Here is a 26,926-nt window from a genome sequence, read left to right on the forward strand (position 1 = left end):
TATTGCTTACAATTACACTAATAAAAATTCCATTAGAAGTGAACATTTTGTTTATGATTTGGTCAGTACTTGGTATTTTCTTTAAAACAAGAGAAAGCTTAATGTCTCCTTATTTCTTAAAAGATTCCTTACTGGTGCTTACTTTGGCAGCACACATACTAAAATTGGAATGATACAGAGAAGATTAGCATGGCCCCTAAAAAACAAAACAAAACAAAACAAAACAAAAGATTCCTTACTGGTGATTATCAATATAAAAAGTTAATGAAATAATCTAAAATATAAAAAAACAAGAGAAATCCATGTAGGAGGAACATAGGAAAATTATAATGCAAGGGAGAATATAAATAAAGTATATGAAACTATAATGGAAGGGCAGAAAAGATAGGTATTAATTCCAATTGAAGAAGACTTCAAAAGAAGATGGCACTTCATCTAGAGTTGATGATTAAACGGAATTTCAAAAAGCAGAGACAGATATTCTACAATGAGGGAACAGCAATTAAAATGCATGGCATGTTTGTTAAGAACAAGCAATAATACTAATATAAAGAAATCCAAATATTTCAGGAGACAGAAGAAGGAGAGAGAGATAAGATAGGGAGGGAGAAAGGAAGGGAAGGAAAAAAAGGATGGAAACGAGGGAGGGAGGGAGGAAGGAAAAAAGATAGGTAAGTAAAAGGTTAAAAACAAAGATTAGCAGATGGCCCAAAAATGATAAGGAGTTTTGCTTTAACAGTAGCAACTGAATAGAAGTAAAATAATCAGAGTTCAGAAAAATTGCAGGTATGGATGATTGGTAATCAGGTAGGAAATGAGGAAAGCAGAGTTAGGAGAAAAAAAGTGGGATCAGAGAGGGACAGATAGATTCTTCATATCCCAGAGGCAGAAGTGGGAGGGCTTCACACCCAACTAGAAGTAGTCTATGAGGGAGATGGACTCATCAAAGATGATCTCGAGGTTTCTAAGGGTAGAGAGCACCAGGCATTACAGTGATAGTTAGATGTTTATTAACTTGAAAAGGTTTTTACCATAAATTATGTTTTTAAAGTAGATAATAAAATAGTAGGTACAGCAATGATCCTATTTTGGTTAAAACACACACACACACACACACACACACACACACACGAAAAAGATCACAAATGACAGTACTTATCTCTAGATGGCAGAATTAAGGATTTTTACTCTCTTCTTTATGATTTAGTTAAAAATTCTTATTTTTCTAGCAGTTGGGTACTATTTGCCTAATAAAAACTTAAATAACAATATATAGTAAATTGGGCCGGGTGCGGTGGCTCACGCCTGTAATCCTAGCACTCTGGGAGGCCGAGGTGGGCGGATCGTTTGAGCTCAGGAGTTCGAGACCAGCCTGAGCAAGAGCGAGACCCCATCTCTACTAAAAATAGAAAGAAATTATATGGACAGCTAAAAATATATATAGAAAAAATTAGCCGGGCATGGTGGTGCATGCCTGTAGTCCCAGCTACTCGGGAGGCTGAGACAGGAGGATCGCTTGAGCTCAGGAGTTTGAGGTTGCTGTGAGCTAGGCTAACGCCACGGCACTCACTCTAGCCTGGGCAACAGAGTGAGACTCTGTCTCAAAAAAAAAAAAAAAAAAAACAATATATAGTAAATTAAGTTAAATGCCCAGCAGATACTCCGTGTTGGTTTCCAGATAAACTTGCATTTTCAAAAAAGAAAATATTATCACAAAACATAAACTGCACATAAATTAGCCAAATGGTTTCATTACAATATGTCTAAATCTACAACTTAGAATGCTAAATACAGAACAGTAATAAGAGAGTTATTGTTAATCATGAGATAGAGAAAATATCTACATTACTTGAATTTGACTTCTAGTTTACTTTTAGGTGAGACAAGTCGCATCTAGCAATCAAGTCATCTTTGATTTCTCCCTTTTATTTGCCACTACCACCTTACAGTTGACACTATACAAACCTGTAAAAGATACTGTATCCTCTTTCAGTCTGCTATGGAAATTGAAGTAATTAAAATAAGTAAAAACCATTTTCAGAGTATGAACTTAAATAGCCTCCTATGATTATGGTACATGTGTTAATCTAAGGATTTTGTGATATCAATTTTTGGCAGTTCAAAAGCTTGTTTTATTAATTTCCTGAATCTTAACCAGAGACCACCAGATGTGCATGGTTTTTAGATGGCCAAGTTCTGAATAGTTGAGATGGCTATATTCTTTGTGTTTATAAGCTATCTAACTTAATACTTATCTACCTATTAATATCAGCACAATTAAAAATTAACTACATGACTAGAAGTGTGTAGTTCTGAAAGGCATTCTGGAAGGCAATTTGGCAATTTACACTGAAAAGCATGAAAAAGGCAAATATCTTCTGACTCACAAAAACCACTTGTAAAAATGAATCTTAAGGAATAATCATGGATATGTGCAAAGACTGGCCCATAAAAATGTTTATCCCAGCCATGTTTATAAAGGAAAAATGGAAAACAATGTAAATGTCCATTAGGGGACTGATGAAATAAGTTATGGCATATTTATATAATGTAAAACTCCACAGCCGTTAAAAATTATGTTGGGATTCTTGGAAGATGGCAGCAGTAGCAGCAGTTTTTGAAATGCCCCAAATGTCCCCATAAAAACATAAAATCTATGGACAACATCTATAAAAGATTAGGTAACATGGTACCCCTGTGAAACTCCAAATACAAGCTATAAGCCCTGCAAGGTATCAGAATCTCCCTTTTCTGCAGGAGAAGCAAAAGGAAGGAACAGGGCATCTGATTGACCTAAAAACCCCAAAGCAGCTAACTGATACTTAATGGAAATCTAGGACAGCCAATTTGAGAAAGGCAGCTGAAACTGGGAGTTTTGTACATTTTAACAGTGGGTAAGTACACTGGGTTTGCAATAAGGTCTGAAGGACTGGAACAGTCTGAGCCCTGTAAGTTCTCAAAAGTAATCAGGCAAAGCTCTCTTCTAGGACAAAGTCCCACATCAAGAAGAAACAACTGGGAAGAGAATCCAAATAAAGCAGCACAGTAGAGACAAAGGATAGAGGTGGTTCAAATAAAAATGTGAGAGAGAAACAGAGCTAGGAGAAAGAAAAAGTTTTACTTTACAAAATCATCAGAAGAGGGTGCTCTAGACCCATGAATTTATAAACACTACCCTAAACTGCTCCTAATTTTAAAGATCAGGAAAACTAATTTCAAACAAAAATGAGCAGCCAGGTGAGGTGGTTCATGTCCATAATCCTAGCACTTTGGGTGGCTCAGGCAGGTGGATTGCTTGAGCCCAAGAGTTCCAGGCCAGCCTAGGCAACATAGCAAGACCTCATCTCTACAAAAAAGTTTTAAAAAGAAGCCTGGTGTGGTGGCACACACCTATAGTGCTAGCTACTCCAGAGGCTGAGGCAGGAGGATTGCTTCAGCCTAGGAGTCTGAGGCTGCAGTGAGCTATAATTGTGCCACTGCACTCCAGTCTGGAAGAGAGTGAGACCCTGTCTCAAAAAAAAAAAAAAAAAGAAAGAAAGAAAAAAAGAAAAAGCAACAGAATATACAAATACGGTACAGATTATTAAAAAATCACCAGAAAGATCTAACTATAAAACAGATAAAAACTATCACCTACTGTCTCAAAACAAAGACATGAAACAAGAACATAAATCAGAATTTAAAATGCGATGACAAAATACAAGAAAAAAATCACTACAGAAATAAAAAACTAGAAGGAATACAAAGGCAAATAAACATAGAGGTATACCTTCAGAGAAATAAAAGATAAAAAAAGGAAAATTTTCAAAATCAAAAGGAAATTAAGAGATAATAAGGATTTGAGAGAAAAATAACAAATATAAAAGAAAGGCAAAGATCCAACATACATATAAAAGGAGTTCCCAAAAAAGAAATCAAAGCAAGAGAACAGGATAAAAATTACAAACTATAATTAAAAAATCTTTCCTAAATATTTTTAAAAATTATTTTTGAAACAGCATTACTGAAAGGGTACACCGCATACCTGAAATAACTGATGCCAAGATATAGTCTATAAAATTACTGGACTTTAAATAAAAATATCTTTTGAGGATCCTGTCAAAAAGATCAAGTCATATATAAAAGAAAAAAAATCAGATTGTCATTAGGCATTGTCACAATAATGCTTTATGCCTGAGGTAAATGGGGTAATGTATTTAAGAAACTCAGGAAACAAAATGTATACTAAAGATTTTACATCCAGCCAGACTAATCCTTAAGTATAATGTGCACAAACTTCGTTCTTTTCTTTCCTTTTCCTTTCCTTTCTTTTCTTTCTTATTGATTGAGACAGAGTCTCGCTCTATCCCCTGGGCTAGAGCGCCTTGGCATCAGCCTCGCTCACTGTAACCTCAAACTCCTGGGCTCAAGCAAGCCTCCTGAATAGCTGGGACTACAGGTGCACATTACCATGCCCAGCTAATTTTTTCTATTTTTAGTAGAGATGGGGTGTCGCTCTTGCTCAGGCTGGTCTCAAACTCCTGACCTCAAGTGATCCTCCCATCTCAGCCTCCCAGAGTGCTAGACAAACTGCTTTCAACATCCCAGAATTTAGCAAATGTTGTTCCCAAGGGCAGGGTCCTTTCTGAAGAATTTACTAGAGAATGAGTTTTATTTTGTTGTTGTTGTTGTTGAGACAGAGTCTCACTCTGTTGCCCGGGCTAGAGTGCCATGGTGTCAGCCTAGCTCACAGCAACCTCAAACTCCTGGGCTCAAGCGATCCTCCTGCCTCAGCCTCCCAAGTAGCTGGGACTACAGGCATGCGCCACCATGCCCAGCTAATTTTTTGTATATATGTTTTTAGTTGTCCATATACATTTTTAGTAGAGACAGGGTCTTGCTCTAGCTCAGGCTGGTCTCGAACTCCTGAGCTCAAACGATCCACCCGCCTCAGCCTCCCAGAGTGCTAGGATTACAGGTGTGAGCCACCACGCCCAGCCGAGAATGAGTTTTAGACATCCAAAATAACTAGACAGGGGAAGAGTCAGGGCAGATGGAGGTGAAGGAGCCTTTTTCCCACTAAGAGACCTTATAAGCCTGAAACTAAGGACCACAAAGTGGATGACATCATTGAACTGTTGGACCAGCCCTGACTTGCTTACCTCTGGAATTTGTATTGTTAGAAAAATCAAACCCTATTTGTTTTTTTAAAAATGATATTGTAAAAGAATATTTAATGACATGAAAAACTGTTCATGATATATTAATTAAGTGAAAAGAATAAATTATAAATCAGCATGACCTCATTTTCTAAGGAGAATAAATGTATAAGTATAAATACCAAAATATCAACAACAGTTTTCTCTAGATGATAGCATTTTGGTGATTTTAACTTTTTTCTGGGTACTTTCTGTATTTTCCTCATCATTCCTGACGTAGGAATAAAACTACGCCATAATAAAGTCTCTTTGGCAGCGAGGTCCAAACTGCATCAGAAGCCAGAGAATTTTATGCTGAAGCAAGTTGTGTTACTGCAACTCTTCAACATGTTTAACAAAATCTCTAAAATTAGAACTACAGTTTAAAAAGAAAATAATTGTAGCACTCTGGAAGGCCGAGGTGGGCGGATCGTTTGAGCTCAGGAGTTCGAGACCAGCCTGAGCAAGAGCGAGACCCCATCTCTACTAAAAATAGAAAGAAATTATATGGACAGCTAAAAATATATATAGAAAAAATTAGCCGGGCATGGTGGCACATGCCTGTAGTCCCAGCTACTCGGGAGGCTGAGACAGGAGGATCCCTTGAGCTCAGGAGTTTGAGGTTGCTGTGAGCTAGGCTGACGCCACGGCACTCACTCTAGCCTGGGCAACAGTGTGAGACTCTGTCCAAAAAAAAAAAAAAAAAAGAAAATAATTGCACTTTTTACTACTGCAAAATTTTCGTATTTAGAAATTATACTGACTATGGATTTGCCTTATCTGGACACTCCTGTATTAAGATCATTAACAGTTGTTTGAAGGAAAAAAGAAAAACATCCCTCAATTAATCTCAATTAGGTAATTAAGTCCATCTACATTTTAGACTCTGTTGAACATAAATAGCTATCAAAGGCTCTGAAAATTTTACAGAAATACTGTTTTCAGGTATAAAAATTAAAAACGATGGTTTAATTTTTAATAAAGTAACATGTAAAAAACATACCAATGAGCCAAAACCTAAGGTCCAAAAATGTTCATTTCGGACTTCTAAAACTCCATCCAAGGTAGATACCTAATCAAAAGCATAGAAATAGGTGATCAGAATTGTCTGTATTTGACATTTCCAACACAGTTTATTCACATTATGGACTTGCTTTAAGCCTAGAAATGACAGGGCCAAATGCTGCACAAGGATACTCACCAGCCAAGGGAAGCCCAACACCACTTAAGATATCATTCCTGCTTGTTGAGTGCTGATCCAAGACCTTGTTTTCCCAGTTTCTTGTTTGCTCCATTCTTTTAGAATCAGGTCCCAACTGCTCAGTCTTAACCTCCCCCACTCAACTTCTTCAGCAGTGTATGATTTTTTTCATTTTATCAGGACAGAATACATTTATATTTGGCACGTTATGGTATCAGATTTTTTTCTTTTTTTCATTTTAAAATATTAAGGGGGTTCAAATGTTTTAGGTTACATGGATCATTTTTTGTAATGCTTGAGTCCGGCTACAAGTGTGCCCATCATCCAAATAGTGTTCATGGTATCCATTAAGTTGGTTTATTCCACTCCTCTCCTCCCCCTACCCCCTGGTTGTATTTCCACTGAGTTTTATTTCCCTCTGTGCACATGTGTGCTCATCAGTTAGTTCCAATTTAATAGTGAGTACATATGGTGTTTGTTTTTTTATTCTTCAGATACTTCACTTAGGAAGATAGACTCCAATTCCATCCAGATTGTTGCAAAAGGTATTAATTCATCTTTTTTAAATCTGAGTAGTACTCCATGGTATACATATACCACATTTTACTAACCCACTCATGAACTAATGGGCACTTGGGTTGATTCCACATCTTTGCAATTGTGAATTGTGCTGCAAATAAACATTCAAGTACAGGTGGCTTTTTGATGAAAAGTCTTCTTTTCCTTTGGGTAAATACCCAATAGTGGGACTGCTGGGTCAAATGGTAGGTCTACTTTTAGTTCTTTGAGGAATCTCCAAACTGTTTTCCATAGAAGTTGTATAAACTTGCAGTCCCACCAACAGCGTATAAGCTTTGCTTTCTCTCTGCACCCACACTAGCATCTATTGGTTTTAGACTTTTTAATAAAAGCCATTCTCACTGGGGTAAGGTGATATCTCATTGTGGTTTTAATTTGCATTTCCCTGATGATTAGTGACATTGAGCATTTTTTCATATGTGTATTAGCATTCGTCTTTCTTCTTTTGAGAAGCTTCTATTCATGTCTTTTGCCTACTTTTTAATACGGCTGCTTGTTTTTTTCTTGCCAATTTGCTTGAGTTCTTTGTAAGTTCTGGTTATTAGCCCTTTATCAGATGTGTAGCTTGCAAATATTTTCTCCCATTCTGTAGGCTGTCTATTTATTTGTTCTGTTGATTGTTTCCTTAGCTGTGCAGAAGCTTTTTCGTTTAATCAAATTCCATTTATTAATTTTTGTTGTTGCCATGATTGCCACTGGGGTCTTAGTCATAAATTCTTTCCCTAGGCTGATATCTATTAATAGAAGAGTTTTTCCTACATTATTTATTTATTTATTTATTTTGGTCTTCTTGGTCATTTCTTTTTCTAGATTCTCTTATAACAAATCTCTGCACAACACACAATAGTATTTGAATGTGAGCAGACAGCAAATTCCAAAGTCAGATATATAGTATGTAGCCAATGGGTATAGTGGTATAGGAGACATACCCAGGGCCAGGCTTTGATAGTTGAGACAAGTAGCCAAGTAGCCACCTATATTGGCAAGAGCAGCCACTGTGATACTGCCAACCAAGACTTTAAAATAGTCTCAGAATCCAATAAGTTCAATGATCTTCAATAGTTAACAGATGGAAATTTGTAACAGTAGCAAGCCACAGATCAAGATGTTAGGTGTTGAAGCAATCAATATGTAAAAGTGGCCTTTGACTTTATCAAAATCCTTGGTTTGAATACAGAGTCATAAAAATCACAACATTTATACAGCTGACCTAGACCATTACCTTCCACATTTATTTCAGGTGAATTTGGCTTCCAAACTGAACAATTACTCAAATTTTTCTATTTTTGCCACTACGTTATGGCTCCCAGAGTGTTATTATGAAGAATACAAACTGTCCTAAAATAAAATTCTAGGTAGGGTTGAATAAAGTATTATATATACTTATCCTTTCTATTTCCTAATATAAATTAAAATGATTTTATTTACTATTTCATCTTACCTCTCTGATAAGTTTGTCCAACTGACCAATAACATGAGGTGGTGTTGTCTGCAGAAAAATAATAAAATAAAATATGAATAGCCTAGGAGAAAAAATAATTTTGCCAATATTAGTCTTTAAACGCCCCCAAATGGATTTTAAACCAGTCTTTGTTTGACATGTGCCCTTTCATGATTTAGGGAAAAAAGGTTTCAATTGGTTCCACTGGGGGGGGGGGCCAACATTATCAATTGGCCCATACTCATTTTTTGTCTCACAAAGAAGCTATCTCTAGGACTAAATAAGACTTAAAGAACAAACCAACAAAAAATATTCAAGAAACGGCTAGAAAAGTAATATTTTAGCGCTATGCCCTATACAACTATTATTGTTATTACTACTTCTGGAGACGGAGCTACTGCCTCTAAGTTTTAGGAAAGGCATGAGGGTCAGAGAGAAGGAATAGTGCTTACATACACATCCAGCCTTGGAAACTACCTTTCTATCCATGGGCTTCTCTACACATGTTCCTATTGTTTCAATATGTAGCAATCTGTCATTTAAAATTTTAAGTTTGAAATTTAAAGTCTCACTGATCCAATGGCAGGAAATAACAAAACAATCATAACCAGATTATACAACATCCAAGGCACATTACCTGAGGGAAAATAAATATCTAAAAAATCTTTAAAGTAACACTGTTTTCACTTGAAACATTATTAGAGGCAAATAATTTTAGATGCATAACTTTGTGTTACATTATAAATACAGGAGGATTTGGACCTATTTTATGGGTCAATGGAATTTCATCTCATTCTTATCTTACTATACGAATTTCAGAGATTATTGTTTTGACTTCATTCCTAACAGAGACCTCCAGTGGCTAAAAATTTCACAATCTGGTAGAAGAACACATACAATTGTTTAATCTGGTAGAAGAACATGGCTAATATTAAGCATACGCATTGAAAGAATCTTACCTGGAGTAATACTTTTCCACTATACACACTCATGGGATACATAGTGCCAAATGTCATCAGAGCAATGGCTATGGCAGAGGCAGTGTCTACAGCAAAATAATTGCTAAAAGGAAAAAACAATTCTAAATCTTAAATTTATGATTCATAGGGCATCTTAAAATTCAGTATACTGAATATTAATTATCTAAAGCAACAGGACTGAGCGATAGAACTGTTTTATCACAATTGGCCACTACTGGCAAGGGAGCATTTCAAAGGGGAAAAAAAGCCCAAAATCTCAGCTTTCCTGTCAAAGTTTAGTGGAAAAATAACTAATAATTGTGTTAATTAGTAGGAAGAGGTATGATTTAAAAAAAAAAGTGAGCATTTCCCCACTGTATATTTTTCAATCTGCTTGTCAACTATTTCAAATATATTCATTTGCTTGAGACAAATAAAACTTCAACCAGTAAATTTTGATAGAGACTAATAGAAAATTCAACAGTGATTCTATCAATTTTCTTATAAACAATTTTTTCTAATAAAAATTTTTAAATTCTCCAGAAATTTCACAAGGTGAGATTCTCTAGGAATGTGTTATAGTAACACTGTGGCTTACATCAATAGTTCGAACTGTGCTGAAGTTCTATTAACAAGATAGATCAAACTGCCAATGGTGACAAGCTGATTGTGCCCTCATTTTGTACTTTTTCCCACATGCTGGGAATAGAAACATGATAAGACATAGTCCTTGCCCTAGAAATAGCAGGAGATACACATGTGAAAAACATAATGAAGCACTTTAGGTACTAAAGTAGAAATGTCTACAGAGTACAATGGCTGCACAAATGACTGAGTGACAAGGCTACTAGGGTGGGGATAATCCAAAAAGGCTAAATATAAAAGAGGAGGTGACATGTGAGCTGGGCCTTCAAAGATGAGTAAGTGAAAGCAGCATGTGCAAGGGCATGAAAATCCTGACGCAGCAATGAACCACAAACAGTCAGGGGTAGATAGAAAAAGATGGCTCGTAAGGCTGGCAGGGTCTTGATTACACAGGACTCCACACTAACAACTTTCAGTTTTTACAAGTATGCAAAGGGGAGGGTTTTGAAAAAGGAAAATATTGTGTCTAAATTAACAATTTTGAATGATGATATTAACAGCAAAATAGAAGGTAATAAGTGATGGGTGAGAATGAAAATTAGAAGAGCAAAAAGCTATTCTATTTAGGTCAAGAAAATGATGATAAAGGCTTTAATTGGTACAGCAGCAATGAGAATAGGAAAGAAGGGACAAATAAATAATTTTCTTTTTTGAGACAGAGTCTCGCTCTGTTACCCCAGCTAGAGTGCAGTGGTGTCATCATAGTTCACTGTAACCTCAAAAACTCCTGGGCAAAAGGGATCCTCCTGCCTCAGCCTCATGGGTAGCTGGGACTATAGTCACACACCACCATGCTTGGTTAAGTTTTCTGTTTTTTGTAGAGATGGAGTCTCACTCTTGCTCAGGCTGGTCTCAAACTCCTGACCTCAAGCGATCCTCCTGCTTTGGCTTCCCACAGTGCTAGAATCACAGGTGTTAGCCACCATGCCCAGGCCAATAAATAAATATTAAGGAAAGATTACACAAGACTTGGTAACCAATTAGAACTAGCTTGAAGAAGGGTGAGAGGAGAGGAAGGTGGGGTAGGTATTTAAGAATGTAAGCCGGGTACAGTGGTGCATGTTTGTAGTCGTAGCCACTTGGGAGGCTGAGGTGGGAGGATCACTTGAGCCCACGAGTTTGAGGCCCCCATCACTTAAAAAAAAAGAAATGCACTGGAGTTCCTCAAAAAATTAAATATAGAATTACAATATGATCCAGCAGTTCCACTTCTGGGTGTATACCTCTAAGAACTGAAAGCAGGGACTCAAACAGGTATTTACACACCTATGTTCACAGTGGCACTATTTACAATAGACAAAAGATGGAAACAATCTAAATGTCCAACAGTGGATGAATGGATAAAAAAAAAATGCAGCATATACATACAATGGAATGTTACTCAGCCTTAAAGTAAAAGGAAATTCTGACACATGCTACAATATGGATGAACCTTGAGAACATTGTACTAAGTGAAATAAGCCAGACACAAAAGAACAAATATTATATGATCATTTATAAGAGGTACCTAGAGTAGTCAAATTCATATAAACATAAAGTAGAATGGTGGTTTCCAGGACTGTGAGGAGGAAGAAATGGGGAGTTGTTGTTTAATAAGTATAGAATTTCAGTTAGGGATGATGAAAGGTTCCAGAGATGGATGGTGGTGAGGGTTGCACAACAATGTCAAGGTACTTAATGCCACTGAAATGTATACTCAGAAATGGTTAAAATGGGATAAACTTAATGTCATGAATATTGTAACATAATTTTTTAAAAGAATACATTAAAATAGATGATAGTAGCATTCACTGAGATGGAAAATACAAGAAAAAACAGTTTTGGAGATAGGGGAAAATAGGTTCAGTTGAGGTAGATATGAATAGACATGAATAGAAGTCAGGAAGATATGCCTTTTGGAATTCAGTAGAGATCTAGGTGAGAAATAATGGCACGGTGGCTCACACCAATAATCTTAGCACTCTGGGAGGCAGAGGTGGAAGGATTACTTGAGCTCAGGAGTTTGAGACCAGCCTGAGCAAGAGTGAAACCCCATCTGTACTAAAAATAAAAAAAAAAAAAAATTAGCCGGGCGTTGCGACACATGCCTTTAGTCCCAGCTACTCGGAGGCTGAGGCAGGAGGATCGCCTGAGCCCAGGAGTTTGAGGTTGCAGTGAGCTATGATGATGCCACTGCACTCTACCCGGGGTGACAGAGTGAGATTCTCTCTCAAAAAAAGAAAAGAAAAGAAATAAAGGTTTGGGAATCCCATAGAGGTAGCAAATAAAAACAAGTAATCGTATGTGATTTTTTAAGGACAATATGCAAAACAAGAAGAATAATAATTAGTAACTAGTAAATACTAATATTTAAAGGGTAGGTAGCCAAAGAATCATATGTCCTAAAAGGCTTTATTTTTAAAAATTGCTTCACACCTACTTCCTCTTCTCCTCCCTCTCTCAGCAATAGCAGCTGTGGTTTAGTTTTCTGTTTTACTCATCAGGTTAGCAGTAGAGAATTTAAACAGTTTTCCAGTATGCATTATAGATTGTGGTAAGAAATACTTATTGAACCAAATCCCCTTCATTTTTCAGATGAAGACACTTGAGGAAAAGACCTGATCAAAGTTATACAGATCATAAGCAAAAATGTTATAAGCTTGACCCCGTCCCTCCTGCTGATGCCCTTAACAGCAAGGCCCCAAGAATTGAAACATATGTGACAGCAATAAAAAATACTTACTTAATTTCAATTAGCATATATGTAATACAAAGAGCAAATGCTCCAGCAAGATCAATCAAAACAAATGGATTCATTCGAGGAAGGAAGATACTGCTAAGTCCTGGAATAATTCCACACAAGCTATAAAAAAAACAAAGTATGCATTAGTAGGACTCATATAATACTGACCAAAACCTTGTAAAAGATAACATATTTTAGTATCACATAATATACTCCTTAAAGAAAGCAAAGAGGACTTGAGAACAAAACCCTTTCACTTAGAAAGGTCTCTTTTGTATCATCAATTAAAAAGTAAGAAAAAGTAAAGGGAGGAGAAGAATCTGATCTGTGTGATTCACGTAGTAACCTCAGCAGTGAATAATGTAAGTTCTCACGACAGATGCATTTCTTGTGTATTCTTTTTAACCTATGAATGTCATGAAACTCCATAACATCTTACCTTCGACTAAGATCTGCAACATGCTCTTGAAGCCAGCTCGTACTAGCAGCTTTAAGAAGAAAATACTTAAATTATCTACATAGAAGAAAAAAACGCTACCAGAAATACTTGAGTTCTTTAATTTGAAAAATAAGTTTGGCAGTGACTATATAACATTACAAAAGGACATGCTACTCCTCAAATCTAGGAGTTTTTCCTCTTTTATGCCCTTAAAATACTAAGTTGAAAGCAGTTTCAACTACAATATACAGTTGACCTGAAGAAATTAGCAATCTTAGATATGTCATTGTTACTATTAATTTGAAGTTTTAAAGGTTCTTTATACTGTAAAACACAATTTCCTAAACAGTGTGCTGATGATGGTTACAGGTACAGACTGAGCATCCCAAATCTAAAAATCTGAAATCCAAGATGCTCCAAAATCCAAAACTTTTTGAGCACCAGCACGACACTCAAAAGAAAAGCTCACTGGAACATTTTGGATTTCAAATTTTCAGATTTGGGATGCTCAACCAGTAAGTACAATGCAAATATTCCAATATCTTTAAAAATCCAAAATTTGAAACATTATGCTTATCCCAAGCATTCTGGATAAGGGATACTTAAGCTGTATACCAATTATTAATTCTCTCAGCTCTCAAAAAAGCCAGGTGGGTATCTGGGTACAACCAAAGGCACCTGTCAGTTACTGTTCTTGGACAACTAGCCTCCATGCTCAAGCATCCTCTTCCATTTATCCCAGGGTGTGCAAAATATTCATTTTTTATGTGTACCATGATGTAAAAAAGATTGGCAAACGCTATACAAAGAGAAGACTCTGATGCCAGGATACCTGGCTTCAAATTCCAGCTCTAGCTGTAACTAGATGTGTGATGCTGGGTAACTTATTTAATCTCTCAGTGCCTCAATGTAAAATAGGGATAACAAAATTATTTACTTCATATGGTTATGAATTAAATGAGTTATTTTATATAAAGCATTTAGCAGTGTCTGGCATACAGATAGTGCTCAATATTATTTTCCACTCAAATTTCAAGTAATGTCACACATTTTGATGTTTCTGGGAAGCTTTATTTCCAGCTAATAGAAGCACAAATTAGATAACCTTTCTGGAAATAAATTTCACAATATATATCAAAGGCTTTAAAAAATACTGTGTTTCTATATCCATGTCATATGTAAAAAGAAGAATAGCACATTTTTATTTAAGTATGTATATGGTTTGTTTTTGGTTTTTTTTTTTTTAAGAGATGAGATCTCGCTGTGTTTCCCAGACTTGTCTTAAACTCTTGGGCTCAAGTGATCCTCCCACCTCAGCCTCCTGAGTACCTGGGACTACTGATGTGCACCACCGTGTCCAGCAAGAACACTGTATTTTTAATCCAGTTCATAATTCCTTCTTTGGGAATTTATCCTAAAGAAAGATTCAGAAATGCAGACAACGTTGGTCCAAGTGCAGGGGTATTTACAACTAATTGATCACAAGCGGTTACAGATTCCCTTGTTCCTTCTACACTCCCACTGCTTCACTTGACCAGCCTTTAAAAAAAATGCAGACAAAGAAATCTGATATAAAGAGGCTGATTACAGCACTATTTATAAAAAGGATAGTTGGAAAAATGTAAAAGAATAATGTTGGCCAGGCAAAGTGGCTCACGCCTGTAATTTTACACTCTGGGAGGCTGAAGGGGGAGGATTGCTTGAGCTCAGGAGTTCAAGACCAGCCTGAGCAAGAGCAAGACCCGAAAAAAATTAAGCCGAGTGTGGTGCTATGTGCCTGTTGTCCCAGCCACTTGGGAGGCTGAGGCAGCAGGAGTGCTTGAGCCCAGGAGTTTGAGGTTGCAGTGAGCTATGATGGTGTCAAACCAGGGGTGACAGAGCATGACTCTGTCAAAAAAAAAAAAAAAAAAGAATGTTTAAAAATATTCATATAACAGATTATGTAAGCATTCAAAAATCATTTGTATTCAAGGAGTATTTAATAAGAGGCAACACTCAAGACATATGCTAACAAAAAAGCCAGACATAAAATTGTAAATACATACAATTTTTTTATGTAAGCATTCAAAAATCATTTGTATTCAAGGAGTATTTAATAAGAGGCAATACTCAAGACATAATGCTAACAAAAAAGCCAGACATAAAATTGTAAATACATACAATTCTAAGTATGTAAAATGATATATATATATATATATATATGCGCACAGGAAAAAAGTAAAAGGAATAAAATAGAAATGTTACAGATATAATCTCTGAATCACAAGATTATCAGTATTCTTATTTCTTTCCTGTGTCATTCTGGTCTTTACAGAGAGATTGTGCTTCTAAATTTTCATAACTTTTTAAAATTTCCAGAGTATTATACTATTTTTATAATTTATAGAAAGTTTTTTTCAAAAAATTCTGGTGGTAAGTATCATTATTTAATTTTCTAGTTCATGCAGTAATACTTAAACTCTAACTCATACAAATACAATTCATCTTCCTAACACTCATGAAATTGTTTAAACTTGAATGGGCTTATTAGGAAAGTCTCTTCTCTTGACTGAGCTAGCGTTCAAATCAGTAAGACCTAAGAAGACCCTCACCTATCTGTGCTTCTCTATGCTTCAAAGTGTGGGTCTGTGCACACATCCCACTTTGTTTTCACCTCATTTCTCTTCATCAAATAGTTAACTCTATGTGGGTTAGTGGGATTCCAAAACACCTTAATTATTGAAAAATGCCAATAATTTAGACCACTGAAGTAAAAATCCAGTCTGAAATTTTAAAGATGTCAAAATACAAGAATATTTTAAAAGAAATACATAAAATTTTGCTACTTGCAAATACATGACCATCCACCATTGCCAAAGAGAAGTTTCTCTGAACTTATTTAATTAATAGAATACAATTATTTTCAATTAGCACATCAACTATTCTAAATACACTGATACTTCTAAAATGTTTACAATAGGCTTTTCTTAGGTAGATTACACACCTAAAATCTCATTCTCATTATTTGGTAAATGTAATTTTTCATCATATATAATTTAATACATAAGTCACTCCTGCCTGTTTTTAAATAATATGTTCTTTTAAACCTTGGTCTAATGAGATTTTGGTTTATAATTCTCCACTTAAAGAAGACTTGAGAACCTTTGGGATAGTTCTCTCTTCTCTGCAGAACATATTTTCTTGGTGATTTATACGTTAATGAAACAAACAAAAAACTTGTTTTCATGAGAGATTAACTGGATGTTTTATTAATACTAAGTCAAAAACATACCTTCAGAGACATAAGCAAAAGGTTTATTCCGAATAGAAAGCATCGTGAACAGGTTGAAAGAAAGAGCCACGAAAGTACCAACTAATAATCTTCCCCTAAAAGAACAACAATAACATTCACCTTTATTTTTTTCTTGGTAATATCAATATGTAATTTCAGTATGTAGAGAGACTTAGAGATGGCAAGGTAGAGTGGTCTGTTTTAATGGTTTGGTATTTCCAGAGCCAGAATTTAAACGTGGTTTCTAGCCCCATAACCTATGTCCTATCTTCTGCTGTGCCACCCTCCACAGGACAAGAAAGGACTCTTAGCATTAACAAAATGTTCTTACAAGTAACTCCTGTCATAAATTTGTATAAATACTAATGGTATTTGGTTTACAATACACTGGACAAGTCAGATTTTCCTGAATTAAATTGATTAGAATAGATAAGGTTTGTATAGTTGGCAACTATGTGGCTGACAAACACAATTCTCTTTTCTACAGGTGCTATGAAAAGACTTTGAAGGTAAAATTTGAAATTTTAGAAGACCAGAGGGATCTGGCTTTTTGTGTTGATTTGACTCTGGAAATAATGAGGGACCTGAAGCCAAGATAGAAAGGCCGTCCTGTGCAGTATAAAAACCTCAAAGACCTGGGAACCATTAAAGGTAAAAAGAAGTCATCTGGGGATTTGGGGATTTTATTTTTGAAATACCAGTGAAAATTTATATTGCCACACTCTGCACTCTGATATTGGCCAAAGTAACCATTATTTAATAATACATCAATTAATAACTGGAAATCAAACTTAAGAGTAAACTATATGTTATGTCAAAAATAAAATCTCACGTGTGTATCTCGGGCTGCTCCAAAAAGCGTTCTGCACTAAAAGAAAAAAAATACTAAATAAGTCCTATAAATTATAAAATTAAAACACTTTAATCTACCTTAAAGTTCACAAAATCTCTTAATACTATAGCCAACTAGTTATTGTTAACAGTGATGAGGCCAGGAGACTCACAAATTTTCCTCAATATGTAATGTCAATCTTTTTCTACCAAACCTACTTCAATGGGTTTATAATAAGCATCAAAACATGTCTGACTAAATCTTTCTTTCACTCACACCCACCTATGATTGAATTTAGTAGCAGCAAAGAAGGAAATATAAAGTGAAAAAGAAGGGAGAGAAGTCTGAAATATGAAGAGATTTACTATCAAATCTCCAGCACCGGCCGGGCGCGGTGGCTCACGCCTGTAATCCTAGCACTCTGGGAGGCCGAGGCGGGTGGATCGCTCGAGGTCAGGAGTTCGAGACCAGCCTGAGCAAGAGTGAGACCCCGTCTCTACTAAAAATAGAAAGAAATTTTATGGACAACTAAAATATATATATACAAAAAATTAGCCGGGCATGGTGGCACATGTCTGTAGTCCCAGCTACTCGGGAGGCTGAGGCAGTAGGATCGCTTAAGCCCAGGAGTTTGAGGTTGCTGTGAGCTAGACTGACGCCACGGCACTCACTCTAGCCCGGGCAACAGAGTGAGACTCTGTCTCAAAAAAAAAAAAAAAAAAAATCTCCAGCACCGCTCATCTTAATTTGCATACCCTTCAAACCAGATGCATCTAATTGGTTCCTTTCATGTTCCCAAAGGTGTCATAGGTGGGATTTAGAATATCAAATACAAACGTACCTTTCTTTTAATATAAAGAGAGCTCCTAACTGTGCCAAGACTGTGGAGGCAAATACAGCCAGGACTTCTAATCTTTCAAACCTGCAATCAGAAAATTAATTAGATCACCATGATTCTTTCAATTCACAAATCGGTATTCTCTTTTGAATACATTTATATTCATTTATTCACTCATTCAACATACATATGTGCAGTCTGCTATGAGCCAAACACTGTCAGAATAGAATATAGAGTTTCTAAAAGGATAGTAATGAAAAACACAGATTAAAAAAAGAATGCCTGGGAATTTGTACAATTCCCAGGACCTACTTCTAGTCCTTATTTTCTAGAAATAATCATTATCATAATAGCCAATTCAACTTGAATTAGATAGCAGTTATAAAAAAAATATGAAAAACCAGTATGTAAATACATCAATGTCGTTTGTGGAAATTGATAAGCTAATATTAAAAATCCATATGGAATGTAAAATGTGAAGGAAAGCAAAGACAATCTTGAAGAAGAACAAAGCTGGAAGATTTATACTACCAAATATTAATACTTATTTCAAAGTTATAATAATAAACATATTATAGTACTAATGCAAGGATAGACAAATATACCAAGTTGAACAGAAAAGAGAATCCAGAAACAGACCTACATATATATGTGCACAAATATAGTCACCTGATTTATGAAAAAGGTGGCACATAAAAACAGTAGAGAAAAGGTGATATTTTTCCCCAAAAAATATCACTTGATTATATACACGGAAATAAGTGTGCCTTGACCTCTACTTCACATCATACAAAAAATTAATTCCAGTTGGATTGTAGGCCTAAATATGAAGTCAAACAATAAGATTTCTAGCTGATACAAAGCAGAATATCTTTATGACACTGGTGGAGGCCAAGATTTCTTAATAGGTACACAAAAAGTACTAATCACAAAGGAAAAGACTGATAAATTGAATTTATCATTGAATTTAAAAACTTTTATTTATCAAAGATATCATTAAGAGATAAAAAACGTACCAGGTACAGTGGCTCATGCCTGTAACCCTATCACTCTGGGAGGCCAAGGCGGGAGGATTGCTTGAGCTCAGGAGACCAGCCTGAGCAATAGCGAGACCTCGTCTCTACCAAAAATAGAAAAATTAGCTGGGTGTCGTGGCACGTGCCTGTAGTCGCAGCTACTTGGGAGGCTGAGGCAAGAGAATTGCTTGAGCCCAGGAGTTTGAGGTTGCAGTGAGCTACAATGACGCCACTGCACTCTACCCAGGCCAACAGAGTGAGAATCTGTCTCAAAAAAAAAAAGAAAAAAAGAGAAAGAAAGGCACTCAGAGAACAAGAAGATACTTTTATATAAAGAACTCCTACAGGCCGTATCCAGGGGCTCACAACTGTAATCCCAGGGATCACACTTTGGGAGGCTAAGGCAGGAGGATCACATGAGGCCAGGAATTCAAGACCTCATCTCTATTGTTAAAAATAAAAATAAATTAAAAAAATTTTTTTAAAGAATTACAGACTAATAAGAAAAAGATAGGAAAGATAGCCAAAATATTTTAAAAAGCATTTCATAAAAGAGGTGATCTAAATTAGCAGTCCCCAACCTTTTTGGCATGGGGGGGTGGGGGAGGTGGGCAGGGGGTGGGGAAGGCAGACAGTTGAAGGGTAGAGCTCAGGCGGTGATGTAAGCAACCAGGAGCAGCTGTACTGTCTACAAATAAAGATACAACTTTGCTCGCTTGCCCACTGTTCAGCTCCTGCTGTGTCACCCCTCTTTCTTAAGTTTCATGGAAGAAAATTTTGCCACAGAAGGAGATGGGGAGAGGGGTGGTGGTAGGGTGCAGGGGGCCGGCAGCAGGTCCATGGCCCAGGGGGTGGGGACTGCAGATCTAAATGGTTAATAAACATACGCAGGCTGGGTGTGGTGGCTCACACCTGTAATCCTAGCACTCTGGGAGGCTGAGGCGGAGGATCGCTCAAGGTCAGGACTTCGAGACCACCCTGAGCAAAAGCAAGACCCTGTCTCTACTAAAAAAATAGGGAGAAATTACCTGGACAGCTAAAAAAATATATATAGAAAAAAAAGTAGCCAGGTGTGGTGGTGCATGCCTGTAGTCCCAGCTACTCAGGAGGCTGAGGCAGAAGGATCGCTTAAGCCCAGGAGTTTGAGGTTGCTGTGAGCTAGGCTGATGCCACAGCACTCTAGCCCAGGCAACAGAGTGAGACTCTGTCTCAAAAAATAAATAAATAAATAAATAAAATAAACATATGCAAAGATGTTCAATTTGTCATAAAGAAAATAACTTAAAACCACAATGAGATACCACTGTACACCCCAGAATGACTTTTTAAAAGAATACCAACTATTTGCAAGGACATTAAGCAAGTAGAATTCTCAAACACTGCCAGTGAACGTATAAATTGGTAAAACAACTCTAGAAAACTGGTATTATCTTCTAATAATGCACATATGCAAATCCTACCTAATTCCACTCAAAGATACATATCTAACATAAATGAGTACACATGCATACCAAAAGACATGTGTTTGTTCATAAGTAGTTTTATTTAAAATAGCTGAGAGCTGAAAATCTCCTAAATGTCCTTAAATAGTTAAATAAACAATTTGTGGTATAGTCATATAATGGAACATTAGAACAATGAATAAGAATGAACTGCTATATGAAAGTATATACTGTAATCAGGTCTATATGATGTCTGAAAACAGGCAAAACTAATCTGCAATGACAGAGGTGAGAATACTGGGCTGGGCACAGTGGCTCACACCTATAATCCCAGCATTTTGGGATGGGAGGCCAAGGTGGGAGGATCGCTTGAGGCCAGGAATTCAAGACCAGCCTGGGCAACATAGCAAGAACCCTGCCTCTAAAAAAGATTTTTAAAAAATTAACTGGGCTTGGTGGAGCTCACTTCTGGATCCAGCTACTCTAGAGGCTGAGGCAGGAAGATCACTTGAGCCCAGGAGTTCAAGGCCAGAGTGAGCTATGATTGTGACACTGCACTCCAGCCTTCAAGCCTGGGCGACAGAGTAAGACCCTGCCTCCAAAAAAAAAAAAAAAAAGAATATTGGCTATTTTTGGCAGGGTGTGCCTCTGAGTGGACACAAAGGGAGGCTTTGGGGGACTTGAAAAGTTTTATATCAAGATCTAGATAATAGTTATATATGTATATTTACTTCTTAAAGCCCATCAAGCTGCATAGGATATAAGAAAAAACAGGATAGGGTCTCTATTTCCATGAAGTTTATATTTTAAAAGGGAGGACAGAAAAACAAATCAGTTATTTGGTAATTTCTGTACAGAGAGTTATAGTAGTCTGATGTGACAAGAGGCTGGCCAGATGGCTATTTTAGATTGGCCCATTCCAATCACTTAATGACATTAGCATTTAGTGATACTAAGATGTGAATAACAAGATGAAGTCAGTCTTGCAAAGATCAGGGAAGGAGTACTTCAGGCAGAAGAGCATTTCAGGCTGAGTTTATAAAAAGGCCCCAAGGCAGGAATGAGTTAGTTGTGTTCAAATAACAGAAAGAAAGTCAGTGTGGTATAAGAGGGCATGAGAGTGGTTAGCTGAAGAGAAGTGGGTTCATATAACGGCTCTGAAAATTAGGAAAAGGAGTCAGGGTTTTATCCTAAGTATGATGGGAAACAACTGCATGGTTTTAAGGAGGACACTGATAGTACGATTTAGGTTTAAAAAGAAGAACATTCTGGCTGCTATATGGAGAATGGACTAGGGTAGGAAAAGAGCAGAAGCATGGGGGACCAGTTAGGATGCCTAATATCTTGGTTAAGGCAAGAAATGAAGGTAGCTTGATCTGGGATGGTAGTCGTAGAGACAGAAATGGAGATGTGGCTAATTCTGGATGTGTCTGTAGGTAACCTTGACATAATCTACTGAGGAATTAGATATGGGAGATGAGAATAATTAAGGGTAATTCCTAGAATTTTTTGCTTGAATAAACGAGTGTTGGTGGTTAGTTACTGAGATGGGGAAAACTACAAAGGAACAGGTTTTGGGGGAATAAACCAAGAATTCTAAAACAGGAAAAAAAAAGAAACCAAGAATTCTATCCTAAATTTAAGATACCAATTAGACCCATGTGAAGCTGTCAAGAAGGTAGTCTAGGCCGGGCGCGGTGGCTCACGCCTGTAATCCTAGCACTCTGGGAGGCCGAGGTGGGCGGATCGTTTGAGCTCAGGAGTTCGAGACCAGCCTGAGCAAGAGCGAGACCCCATCTCTACTAAAAATAGAAAGAAATTATATGGACAGCTAAAACTATATATAGAAAAAATTAGCCGGGCATGGTGGTGCATGCCTGTAGTCCCAGCTACTCGGGAGGCTGAGACAGGAGGATTGCTTGAGCTCAGGAGTTTGAGGTTGCTGTGAGCTAGGCTGATGCCACGGCACTCACTCTAGCCTGGGCAACAGAGTGAGACTCTGTCTCAAAAAAAAAAAAAAAAAAAAAGAAGGTAGTCTAAAATTGTAGACAGTTCTCAGGGCTGGAGAACTGGATTTTAAAGTCACTAAATATACATGGTACTTCAAGCTATGTGATTGACTGAAATCATATTTGAGTGTTTAACTTTATTATTTAACTGCTCCCTCCTTTCCTGTTCATTCTAAGCAAGTGGGCCAAAATGAGAACCGTTATGTCCTTACATGACCTTGTCTCCTGTCCATAGTTACCATTCTAAAGACTGACACCTTTTCCAAGCTGGACCAATTAACAGTTCTTTCTCATGATTTTATGAAACAGAGGCAGGAAAAAGTCCTTTCCTCTCTAGGATGAACGTGAGAAGGTGTCAGTTAAGGTCTTGCTAGGAGTTATCAATCCAGGTTGTGGAGAAAAGTGGTCTGAGAGACTGAACCTGACATACAGAGAAAAACAGGCTTGAGAGGTAAGAAAAAGACAATGTCCACAGTGGTCTACTGTTTATGTCAATAACTATCTTACCATAGTTTGTTTACATAAATTGTCAAAAGTCCCCATTTTTTCCCCAAACTGGTTAAGTTAGATTTCTGTCACTTGCAAACAAAAGTTTGACTCAAGAGTGACAGATTTCCATACATGGCTATCTATACTTTACAAGTAATTATGATAGTGATAATCCAACTCTATCAAATTTCAGTGAACTTATGAATACCCTTATTTTCCATTAAAATTTCATGTTTACTTTGTTCCATGGTTTAAATAAATAAAAATTGATTTTGTTCAAAAGAATATAATCCCAATCAATAGTATGGTGAAGAAGAAGGGTAAGTTTTGTCCAAAAGTTTCTTTACTAAAGAAAATTCTTCATTCAAATTGTTTCCTTGAATCTGAAAGGAACTCATTTTTTCTAAAAATTACCTTCTAACTTTCCACTTTCAGTAATTTCTAAAATTATAGAAACAAATGAGTCCACTGCTATCACTAATCTGAAGTCTTAGATTAAAAATCAATCCCGGCCGGGCGCGGTGGCTCACGCCTGTAATCCTAGCACTCTGGGAGGCCGAGGCGGGTGGATTGCTCAAGGTCAGGAGTTCGAGACCAGCCTGAGCGAGACCCCGTCTCTACTAAAAATAGAAAAACATTATATGGACAACTAAAAATCTATATAGAAAAAGTTAGCCGGGCATAGTGGCGCATGCCTGTAGTCCCAGCTACTCGGGAGGCTGAGGCAGTAGGATCGCTTAAGCCAAGGAGTCTGAGGTTGCTGTGAGCTAAGCTGACGCCACGGCACTCACTCTAGCCTGGGCAACAAAGTGAGACTCTGTCTCAACAAAAAAAAAAAAAAAAAAATCAATCCCTACCACCACATAACATTAAACTATATCACATTTCTTTTAACATCTAGAAGATACAATGACATGAAAATTCTTCATACTTTCTCTAACTAAAATAAGAGATTCCCAAAATATTAAAGAACTTAATGTGAACATTTTGTGTTAATATTTGTTTTGTAAAGTATAAAAGAACCTCATGTGAACATTTTATTTTAATGTGATTTCTATTTTAAATATTCATATTTCTTTTCTAGAATCCTCTTGGAAGATGCTTTTTCATCTATTTTCACTAGTTGATCACTTGACTAAACAAGTAGCATTTATTTTCCAGAAATAATCCAACTAGGTCTTCGCTGCCTACTATAACTATTATTTTAATAGCCACAAGTTAACAGATAATAAAATAATTTGAACTTACCCAAATGAATACACAGGGCTAGGTTTCCTCATCGTTACCCAGTAACTTATTAAACATGTCATTAAACTAAGTAAAAAGATAACAAATTTAGTATTAGAACTAGAACTAGATAGAACATGCAAAGAGAAATTAAGTTTTCACAATTCTAAAGTTGCTAAAAGTTATCAGTGTTTGCATGTACTAAATTAATAAAAAATAAATAATTCTAATAATTTATAATCTAATCACAATGAGCATCTTAGCACATGGTATATTTGGAAGATGACAGTTCTAATATGTGAAGAAACTGAAAAAAGTTATAATACATCAAGTTAGTTAAATAGAACCTAAAATCATACTTTCTCTACACAATGTTACCTATCCTAAATGGTTTCCATAACTGAGAAGGCTTAAAAAATGACACAATAATAATGGTTATATATTTTATTCTAGGCATATACAATACATTTAAACTTTGATAAGCTTTACATAATCATTGTTAAAAGTTAAATTAAATATTAATAACACCCTGACAACAATCTGGATGAGATAAAATTATGTTAATTGGCCAAGTATCATGGAAATTCACTCTGAAACTACTATGGTATAAAATTCAGGTGACAACTACCTGTTTTAGACCCAATTAAGTAGGTTTAGCTACCTGATTAATAAAAAGACATCCTTATAACATACTCCTATCATATGGGTCTTGAACACATCAAAGTGGAGGTATTTTACAATCTTTATATGGAAATATGAAAGGCCACATGAAGCAGGGAGCCAACAGGCTGTCTTAATAGCTCACAATTCCTTACTTCTCAGTTATTAACTGTCCCTCATTTCTTTTCCTGTCTATATACTTACAAGGGGAACTAATATATTCTTACATGACCTGTGCCCTGGCCACAGCTGACTAATCCACAGGTAGGCACCTTAAAGCACCTTATCTAACCTGGGCCAAAATACTGCTTTGGGTAAATTTGGAATTGGAACCAAGGCACTCCATTCTTAATTAGGCTGCTTTCTTTTTGGTTTTATTTTGTTTTGTTTGTTTTGTTTTTTGAGGCAGAGTCTCCCTCTGTCACCCTGGCTAGAGTGCCATGGCGTCAACCTAGCTCACAACAACCTCAAACTCCAGGGCTCAAGCAATCCTTCTGCTTAAGCCTCCTGAGTAGCTGGGACTACATGTGTGCACTACTGTGCCCAGCTAATGTTTTCTATTTTTAGTAGAGACAGGGTCTCACTCTTGCTCAGGGCTCAGGTTGGTCTCGAACTACTGAGCTCAAGAAGAGATCCTCCCATCTCAGCCTCCCAGAGTGCTAGGATTATACATATGAGCCACCTCGCCTGGCCTTGGCTGCTTTCTCGAACAGTAGAAATACAAATTTGAAAGTTAAGCACAGTATCTATGTTTCTATCCCTGGACTTGGGAGCTAACAATCTGGTTGGTTTTGAATGAATGGATGATTTTTGAAATTGGACTGGATAAAGCCAGCCAAATGAGTCTCTGTAGTTAGAAATATAATTTTTTTTTTTTTTAGAGATGGGGTCTCCCTCTGTCACGGGTCTCCTCTCTCCCAGGCTAGAGTGCAGTGGCATGATCATAGCTCACTGTAACCTCAGGCTCCTACAGGTGAAAGCCACCATGCCCCGCTAATTTTTTGTTTCTATTTTTAGTTGACCGGCTACTTTTTTCTATTTTTAGTAGATACAGCTCTCTCTTGCTCAGGCTGGTCTCGAACTCCTGACCTCAAGTGATCCTCCCATCTCAGCCTCCCAGAGTGCTAGGATTACAGGTGTGAGTCACTACACCAGGCCTATTTATTTGCCTAATTCAAAATTTACAAAAGGATATAAAGTGGGAAGATTCTAACCTTGTCCTGCCACTGAGTCTTCCTCCTCAGAGGCAACCATTATCATCAATTTCTTACTCTTCCCATGAATATTTACGCAAATAAAAGCAAATGAGTATAGTGTGTGGATGTGTATGTATATGTGTATTCTTTTTATTCCTTCCTCCCTTTTAGTACAAATTACAGCATACCACACACACTGTTGTATTTTGCTTTTTCTGCTCATTAGTACCTCTATTTATTCCAAATGTAATATAAATGTAAAATAATGCAAATATAGCATCTCAGAGTAATTTTAATTTGCATTTCTCTTGCTGTTAGTGAAGATGAGCAACTTCTTATAAGAGCTATTTCTATTTCCTTTTCTGTGAACTGTCTATGGTATTATACATTTTTTTCTTTCTCTCTTTCTTTTTTTTTCTTGGTCTTTGCCTCATTAAATTGTAGGGCCTTTCAAATATTAGCAAAATTAGCCTTTTATCTGAGATACGAATTACAAATATCTTCTCAGGTTGTTTCCTGTTTACAGTGATATTTGTTACCTAGATTTAAAATTTTTTATATAATTGGAGTTATCGGGCTGGGCGCTGTGGCTCACGTCTGTAATCCTAGCACTCTGGGAAGCTGAGGTGGGAGGATTGTTTGAGCTCAGGAGTTCAAGACCAGTCTGAGCAAGAGCAAGATTCCATCTCTAAAAATAGAAAGAAATTAGCTGGACAACTAAAAATATATAGAAAAAATTAGCCGGGCATGGTGGCGCATGCCTGTAGTTCCAGCTACTCAGGA

General features: G+C 36.7%; 1 protein-coding gene and 1 non-coding gene across 2 annotated transcripts in view; one reads left to right on the plus strand and one right to left on the minus strand.

The window, feature by feature from the left end:
- SLC30A6 (solute carrier family 30 member 6) overlaps window positions 1-26,926 on the minus strand; it is a 46,021-nt gene that overhangs the window by 3,807 nt on the left and 15,288 nt on the right. The window contains exons 5-13 of the mRNA XM_069493924.1: window positions 24,309-24,374; window positions 18,108-18,188; window positions 17,267-17,302; window positions 16,435-16,529; window positions 13,164-13,212; window positions 12,725-12,844; window positions 9,358-9,460; window positions 8,399-8,446; window positions 6,181-6,249 (exon numbers count right to left, since the gene is read on the minus strand). Of these exons, the coding sequence (XP_069350025.1) occupies window positions 6,181-6,249; window positions 8,399-8,446; window positions 9,358-9,460; window positions 12,725-12,844; window positions 13,164-13,212; window positions 16,435-16,529; window positions 17,267-17,302; window positions 18,108-18,188; window positions 24,309-24,374 (667 nt within the window). The remainder of the gene's footprint in view (window positions 1-6,180; window positions 6,250-8,398; window positions 8,447-9,357; window positions 9,461-12,724; window positions 12,845-13,163; window positions 13,213-16,434; window positions 16,530-17,266; window positions 17,303-18,107; window positions 18,189-24,308; window positions 24,375-26,926) is intronic.
- LOC138400411 (U6 spliceosomal RNA) lies at window positions 135-243 on the plus strand. Its single transcript, XR_011236301.1, has one exon. It is a non-coding gene; the product is annotated as a U6 spliceosomal RNA (small nuclear RNA).

Source organism: Eulemur rufifrons, chromosome 19 (assembly GCF_041146395.1).
Source record: "Eulemur rufifrons isolate Redbay chromosome 19, OSU_ERuf_1, whole genome shotgun sequence".
Classification (NCBI taxonomy): domain Eukaryota; kingdom Metazoa; phylum Chordata; class Mammalia; order Primates; family Lemuridae; genus Eulemur; species Eulemur rufifrons.